This window comes from Cebus imitator, unplaced genomic scaffold (assembly GCF_001604975.1).
Source record: "Cebus imitator isolate Cc_AM_T3 unplaced genomic scaffold, Cebus_imitator-1.0 Scaffold61, whole genome shotgun sequence".
Lineage (NCBI taxonomy): Eukaryota > Metazoa > Chordata > Mammalia > Primates > Cebidae > Cebus > Cebus imitator.
Genome location: NW_016107376.1, coordinates 2,417,791 through 2,426,600, shown reverse-complemented (window position 1 = coordinate 2,426,600; position 8,810 = coordinate 2,417,791). Strand labels below are relative to the sequence as shown.

At 39.0% G+C, this 8,810-nt stretch overlaps 1 protein-coding gene across 1 annotated transcript in view; it reads left to right on the top strand.

Annotated features, from left to right (window-relative positions):
- MRC1 (mannose receptor C-type 1) overlaps positions 1-8,810 on the top strand; it is a 104,718-nt gene that overhangs the window by 14,508 nt on the left and 81,400 nt on the right. The window contains exons 2-3 of the mRNA XM_017529766.2: positions 554-955; positions 5,416-5,589. Of these exons, the coding sequence (XP_017385255.1) occupies positions 554-955; positions 5,416-5,589 (576 nt within the window). The remainder of the gene's footprint in view (positions 1-553; positions 956-5,415; positions 5,590-8,810) is intronic.

Below are 8,810 nucleotides of genomic sequence, written 5' to 3'. Positions count from 1 at the left end.
GAGGCTGAGGCAGGAGAATCGCTTGAACCTGAGAGGTGGAGGTTGCAGTGAACTGAGATCACACCGCTGCACTCCAGCCTGGTGTCAGAGTGAGACTCCGTTTCAAAAACAAAGAAACAAACAAACACCTTTTCTAGGACATACATGCATTTGATTTTACAGTTTATCGTATTCATATTACCCAAATGTTCTTTTCTCAGTTGATATTATTCCCTCTGTTATCTGCCTTGTATGTTCACTCCTGGACAATCCTTGGGCATGTAAGGTGGACCTTTTCATGAGACTCCTCATAGTGAACAAGGACATTTTGGGGACATCCAGCTGAGTGCTGGTACCTTGGCAGGCCCTCAGTCCAGGTTCTCCCTCCAGCTTCAGTGATCCTCAAAGAAAACTGGCCTAGGGACAGTCATCGTGACCTTTTCTCCTATAATCCTAAGTCTTTAGGGAAATGGAAGAGTTGGAAACTTTTGACCTAAAGTATTGTCCTTGTTATATAAATCCACGTAACCATGCTTGCCTCTCTTTCCTTTCCTGCTTCTTTCTTTTTAAACAGATACCAGGCAGTTTTTAATCTACAATGAAGATCACAGGCGCTGTGTGGAAGCAATAAATCCCAGTGCAGTCCAAACTGCGGCTTGTAACCAGGATGCTGAATCACAGAAATTCCGATGGGTGTCTGAGTCTCAGATTATGAGTGTTGCCTTTAAATTATGCCTGGGAGTGCCATCCAAAACTGACTGGGTTCCTGTCACTCTCTATGCCTGCGACGCAAAAAGTGAATTTCAAAAATGGGAGTGCAAAAATGACACACTTTTGGGGATCAAAGGAGAAGATTTATTTTTTAACTATGGCAATAGACAAGAAAAGAACGTTATGCTCTACAAGGGATCAGGTTTATGGAGCAGGTGGAAGATCTATGGAACCGCAGACAATTTATGCTCTAGAGGTTATGAAGGTAAGATGCTTGGAATTTTTACCTTTGCATTGAAATTTTCTCATCTTCTTGTTTGGAACCTAATTCAAGAACATAGACATGTTCTTGTTTGGTGTGTACTAGAAATATCAATTGATCGCATTCTTTGTGTTTTCAACTATTCTGTAGAACTATTCTGAGAACATGCTGGTGAAAAAATGTGGTAAAAGGTCCTGACTGATACTTCAGCTATTTTAATAAATGGGAAGGCATTCTTTTTTTTTTTTTTTTTTTTTTTGAGACAGAGTCTTGCTCTGTCACCCAGGCTGGAGTGCAGTAGTATGACCTCAACTCACTGCAGCCTCTTCCTCCCAGGTTCCAGCGATTCTCCTGCCTCAGCCTCCTGGGTAGCTGGGATTACAGGTGCACACCACTATGCCTGGCTAATTTTTGTATTTTTAGTAGAGACGGGGTTTCACCATGTTGGCCAGGCTGGCCTCGAACTCCTGACCTCAGAAGATCCTCCCATCTCGGCCTCTCAAAGTGCTGGGATTACAGGCATGAGCCACGGTGCCCAGCTGGGAAGGCATTCTTTTAACTGTCTCTGAGGTTTTATTTTTTAACTATGGGCTACATTTTTCAGAAAATAATTTTCATTGTAGTCTTTGACCCAAAGCCTCCTGTTTAACATTATAAAATTGTAGTGACAAATAATTGTAGCCAAATATTTCTTTTCCTTTAAATTATCCCTGGAAAAATGATCCATAGAACATTCTTTCCCAATTCAGATTGCCTAAAATTAAATCTTGGCAGATCCTTTGACAACATGGGGTTCTAAATGTTTTTGATTTATTTTGTCAAGTTATGGGTATTTAGAGACTGTAATAATCTGAAGATTATAAATCTGAGGAATTAGTTTGTAAATTAATATGTGGTCTGTTTAGGTAGCCATCAGAGAAGGTGATACCACTAATGCGATGGGAGGAATCTTCTTATAGGTAGTTGGCTTCTTGATCTCTTGAAGGTTAAATAAAATCAGAATATTTAGTTCTTTCTTATATTGACCAAATTTCATTATCTGGTGGCTGCACAGAAAATAAGGCAAAATACAAAGCAACTTGAAGCCTTTTTACAAAGGCTGGTCTCGAGTCAGATGATGTTATAATCACATTTTAGGTTTGGATACTTGGTTATTGTGAAGTGTTACCTAGAACAACCTCAAGGTCAGAGAAAGAGCCTGCTTTTGGGGACGAGAGATAACCTGTTTCCAAAATTGCTGTGTTACTGGGCTACTAAGATTGGCTGAACCTAGCTTATCTCAGCTAAGACTGAGCATAGCAATTTAGTTCTTTGTAGGGAGATAATTTGTGAGCTTTCTATTTTCCATTTATATACAGAAGAGGGGAGAGTAGGGATTGAAGTAGGAAGAGAGAAGGGCTCAGAAATAAGTTATTTTGAAGCATTTTTCAAACATAATATAGGTTTAGAAGTGATATGAGAGGCAACCTAAGTGAACACAAAAAAACCTGTCAGGAGAAACTCAGCAGAAAATTACAAGGAAGGATAAAAGTGGAGTAAACTTGACTGAGTCAAATTCCACAGATGGGACAGTTGTGCTAATTGAGGTTTTATTTTTTAACTATGGGCTACATTTTTCAGAAAATAATTTTCATTGTGGACTTTGATCCAGTATCTCCTATTTAACATTATAAAGTTGTAGTGATAAATACATTTACCTAAATATTTTTTTCCTTTAAGTTATCCCTGGAAAGATGATCCAAGAACATTCTTTCCCAATTTGGATTGCCTAAAATTCAATCTCAGCAGAACTCTTGACAACATGAGATTCTAAATATTTCTGATTGAAGAGTTTTACTTGAGGAAGATTGATGCTAAAAAATCAAATTTCTATTTTATTTTAAAATACATTATTATATTTGCTTCACCCTCTACTATTTCTGTTTCCCCACTGACTTTGAGACAAATATGCATAGCGTTTGGGCTAGTAGTTCTCAAACTTTAATATGCTAAAGAATCACTTGGGCTGGGTGCGGTGGCTCACGCCTGTAATCCCAGCACTTTGGGAGGCCGAGGCGGGTGGATCACAAGGTCAAGAGATCGAGACCATCCTGGTCAACATGGTGAAACCCCGTCTCTACTAAAACTACAAAAAATCAGCTGGGCATGGTGGCGTGTGCCTGTAATCCCAGCTACTCAGGAGGCTGAGGCAGGAGAATTGCCTGAACCCAGGAGGCGGGGGATGTGGTGAGCCGAGATCGCACCATTGCACTCCAGCCTGGGTAACAAGAGTGAAACTCTGTCTCAAAAAAAAAAAAAAAAAAAAAAAAAAAAAAAAAAAAAAAAAAAAAAAAGAATCACTTGGAGAGCTTGTTAAAAATACAGATCCTGAGCTCCTCCTCCTACTAGATTCTGAATATACAGATTGAGGAAAAGCCCAGGAATCTATTCAATGATTTCCATGAAGACCTAGGTGATTCTGCGGCATGGAATCCATTGAATAGGTTTTGCATACTCTCCAAAGATCTTCCAGCACTTAAGGTAATCTGGCCAGAGGTTCTAGCTCCTCAGAGTGACCATGAGATTGGGAAGACACATTAGAACTGAAGACAGTGTCCAGGGGATGTGTTGTAGGGTCTCTTTATCTCTGATGAGCACTTGGGGGAAGGGGTGGAATGGTGGAACTGTTTGAAAAATAGGAATTATTTTAGAAGAATGGAATGAGAATTGTAGACTTAGATGGATTTGATGGTTGTTTGGAAGTTCAGACTGCAAGAACAAGAGTAAACTGACAACAATTACATGACGTGTCAGTGAGGTAGTTGGGGTTCTTTGGGTCTCATCAGTGTTGAGTGTATAGAATGGCTCCGTCATTATTAGATAGAGTTAGCTAATAAAGCTGGCAGGTGATGTAGCTCATGCCTATAATCCCAGCACTTTGGGAGGCTAAGGTGAGAGGATTGCTTGATTTCAGGAGTTCAAGACCAGGTTGGGCAACATAGTGAGACCTAAACAAAATTTAAAAATGAGCTTGGCACTGTGGTGTGCCTGTAGCCCAGGTACTCAGGAGGCTGAGGTGGGCAGGTTACTTGGGCCCAGCTAACTGAGGCTACAGCAAGCCATAATTGCACCACCTACTGTAGCCTGTGTGACAGAGTGAGATCCTGTATCAAAAATAAAATAAGTGAGTAAAGCTATATCTCATTGGGATCCATAAATCTCCAACACTGAAAATTTATTGGCTAAATGATGAACAGTACAACTAACCCCAAGGTGGTCTTAACTGGTTTCCTTTGTACAAAGAAATAGTTATCTCTGTGACAAAGAATGGCATAATTATTCCTGAATACAGCTTGTTCCTTATAAATATATGATTCAGAGACCATTCCCATAACTTAGTGGAACTAAAGCTGGAAGAGCATTTTAAAGTTATTAAAAACTACATTAATTATAGGCGTGAGCCACTGCACCCAGCTAAGAACTTTTTCTAGTCATAGAATCCACAAAATGTGATGGAGAATTCCTACCTAGGATAAATTCTGAGTATCAATTGGCGGTAAGAGGTCAAATGCTTTAATGTAAAAGGTTGTTATTTCTACAAAGATGGAGACCTGAACCATACTCCACAATATAGCTATGTGCATTGTTTGGTTCTTAGTGGAGAGATGAGCTTCTTTAACCTTTTTGACTTGAGCCAAACCACAATTAACAGTGATTCTATATTTGTTTAAATTAACATTTCTAGCTGAACCCAGAGCTTCCCACTTAATCTGTTGGCCTTCACTTGTTAAAAAGAAAAACCTCGATTGCAGATGGCATCTAGCAGTTTTGAGTGGTTTCTTTTTATGATATAGATTAGAGAAGAGTGCCAAAATGTCTATCCTTCCTTATGGTCATTGTTGAGGTACCCATAGAAGGCTGACTTGACGAGAAGTGGCTGGAGGGGATTTAAGTATTGACTGTGTTTGAGTTATACAGCTTTAAGGTTATTTTTAATCTAGAGATTCTATAGTTCCATGATTCCAATCAAGAGAAAGAACAACCTCTTTGTTTCAGAGGAAATGCAGAAGTTAAAGGTGGTGTCAATAGAGGAAGGAGGAAAAGACAGTGGAAAATAAAGTGGTACTATGAGTTGTTAGTACCGCTCTAACTAGTACCATTTCACTTTTCACTATTACTAGTACCACTTTGAATTGTACCATTGGAACATTTCCAAATGGTACAACTTAACAAATGAGTACCATTTGAAAATGTTCCAAAACAGAGTGGAAATGCAGTGGTACTAGGAGTTATTTGCTAAGTACAGGCTGCTGTGTGCACCCAGCAAAAGGCTAGGGTAAAAGGAGAGGGGAAAAAAATAACCAAAAAGAAATAAAACCTCTTTGTGGGTGCACCAAGCAATCCCTTCAGTAGGCTTCTTACTGGAAAGTCGGTGTTCAGAAATGTCACTCACATTCCGAGTTCAAATCGCTATGTTTCTCCAGCCATGTATACGCTACGGGGCAACGCCAATGGAGCAACCTGCGCATTTCCGTTCAAGTTTGAAAACAAGTGGTACGCAGATTGCACGAGTGCTGGGCGGTCAGATGGATGGCTCTGGTGTGGAACCACTACTGACTATGACACAGACAAGCTATATGGATATTGTCCATTGAAATGTAAGTACTGTGTATCATCAAGAACAGCTGGGCATATTTAGTCTGATAATGCAGTGAAAGACCTTGAATTTATCTAGATCATTTTTCCCCAAAGTTATTTCACATTTATGACCTCATTGTACCTACAATAGCCCTTTACAGAGGTCATTGTCTCCATTTTTCAGTGGAGAAAACGATCTATATTGGCTGAAGACTAAAATACAGAGCTTGGACTTTCTACCCTGGGCTTTGTATGTGTATTTTGATCTTGCCGGCAAGACTAGGCTCACCGCTACTGTCTCAACATTCCTTGAGATCATGCTAAGAGGATTAGACTGCATTCCCATGGTGCCAATGTTTCTTCCATCAAATGACCTCTTTATTTTTTAATTAATTAATTAATTAATTAATTTAGTTTTTGAGACTGCATCTCACTTTGTGGCCAGGCTGGAGCACAGTGGCACTATCTCAGCTCACTGCCACCTCCACCTCCTGGGTTCAGGTGATTCTCCTGCTTCAGCCTGTTGAGTACCTGGGACTACAGCCTGTTGAGTACCTGCCACCACACCTGGCTGTTTTTTTGTATTTTTAGTAGAGATGTGGTTTCACCGTGTTGGCCAGAATGGTCTTGATCTGCTGACCTCGTGATCCACCTGCCTCAGCCTCCCAAAGTGCTGGGATTACAGGCGTGAGCCACCATGCCTGGTCAACCTCTTTATTTTTACCAACTATCAATTATTCAGGGAAAGTTATCCTGTATACAATATAATATATACTTTACACTGGAGGTAGGTAGGCATGCTATTATTCCTTCCTCTCTGAAATGCCTTATCTTTATGAAACCATTGATCAAAAACAGAATTAAAAGGAAGCGACAAGCATGTGGTTTGATGGAGCAAGACATGAGCATCCTGAATGTTGTGTCAATATTATGAAAAGCATTCTTCACAGTGAAAATGATAGTCATGATACTCTTCTTAAGTTTACATTAAAGAGTGCCATTTACTTTCACACAGCTAGAAATCAATGGAAGTGGGTAATTTATATGTTTGAAGGTTTCTTAAAATGAAAATTCAAGTTTTATTGCAAGAATACAAAATAAGTAGTATTATGTTATCGTGGTGGGAAAGCAGCAGAACAGGTGAATTCTTGGTGTTCTTCCATGCTTAAAAATATGGAAGCAAACAGTAAAGCAAATGTTAGGTTGGGTGGAGGAGGGCATCAGGTTGGGAGACAGAGCTGGGGTTGAGGAAAGAGGAAAAGGAAGCGTTCCTCTTTGCTTCACGTTCCCTGTCACCAGACACCCTCTTCCTATGCTTGCTCCACCCTTCCCAACCACTCACCTTCTCCTTTAGATCAGATCAGAGCAGCTCTTGTTTTCTGGATCACCTAGAACTCTTTCTCCTGCTGCCCTGCAAAGGGACTGGGTGGAGCAAAGAGCATCTGATATCATCTGGGATGATTGTGAAACCGTCTGAGTCACAATAGAATCACAACTCAACTTTCCAGACTACAAATCCACACGTAATCACACTATTTCAAGCGTTATTGTAAAACAGAATAACTAACAAAAATATCTGAGTTTGGCAAATGAAAGCCAGAATTCTAAGAGTTGTCCTTATTGATCTCTCTGGATTCATAATCCCTAATCATCCCACAAAAAGTAAATTTAATTTCTGAGCCCCATATACTATTGTAATTGTCTTCAGAGTGCAGTCTCTGTTCTGAATGAATACTCACAAAACTCACAGCTTTTCTGTTCATAGCGACACTGCTCTCTCAGTCTTAACTAAGGTAGTTCTGTTTGCCTCTTTTATGTCAATCTTTAGAAAGACATTTGATTTGTATTCAAGGTTTATAGATATTGAATTTTTGTATTAGAAATATTTTTGTCTGAAACATACTGAGCAATTTTTTCTAAGATAAAGCAATACTTGATTGTCAAGTGATGGAAAGTGTCTTTCTCCTTTACTTAATAGAAATGGTATTTTCTTAATCTGTTTCATGAAGTTTCTTAAGGGTATATATTTCAGGGGTCCAACTATAGCATCCTCCACATAAGTGAAATTGACAAAGGAGTTAGATGAATGTGTGATTTCATGAATGAATATGGAGGACAAATGGTAAGTTACTCATCACAAAGAAAACTCAACCTTGGAGATCCTTGGATGTGTGTTGGAGACGCATCCTGAGTTTGTTCAGTGGAATAATTTTTTAGTCTTATTACTTGTATTTTATGCCTTCACTGTCAAATTATGTGATTTTTCCTGTTAACTGTAAGATAATTGTAGTAAATAATTGTTTGATTTCAATGTGCATTAAAATTTTAAAGCACATTTTACACATTTAATGTCTTTCTTAAACAGCTTTATAGTCTTCCAATCTGTTTCATTTTGTGTTCCTTCAAGAGAGCATGCTATTTTATTTTATTTATTTATTTGTTTTTGAGACAGGGTTTCACTTGCTTGCCCAGATTGGAGTGCATTGGTATGATATTGGCTTACTGCAACCTCCGCCTCCCAGGTTCCAAATGATTCTCCTGCCTCAGCCTCACTAGTAGCTGGGATTACAGGAATGTGCCACCATGTCCACCTAATTTTTGTATTTTTAGTAGAGACGGAGTTTCACCGTGTTGTCCAGGCTGGTATCGAACTCCTGACCTCAAATGATTCACCCACCTCGGCCTCCCAAAGTGTTGGGATTACAGGTGTGAGCCGCCATGCCCAGCTGGACATTTTATTTTATATCAGCCTTAAAACTGTCAGGCTTTGTATAGGAGGATGAGGGACCAGTTATTGACCTAGTAACACTTAATAGATGCTCTTATTGTCTGTTGCATTGTTTATTATAATCCTTTCCTTCCATGTAGATATTTATTTTCAAGTATGAGAACAGGAAAAGGAAAAGTCCTGGTTGTCTCCATTCCCTGTAGCAACTTTAGCTTCTAACATCAGGTGTGTTGGTTTATGTGGAAATTTGAATTCTTTGGGGAGATGGTATGCAATCAGCAAACCCATACATTCATTGAGAAATATGTTTAAATCCCTTAGTTTAAAATCTACTTTCTTTAAGTGAAAGGTCAATTGTATTTCCTTCTTATGTCATTTGTGTCACTTTCCTCCATTCCCATGTAGAGAAAATTACCCCCCTTTTTATATCTCACATTTTCTGCCATATTATATATATATATATATATTTTTTTTTTTTTTTTTTTTTATATATTTTTTTTTTTACGGAGTTTC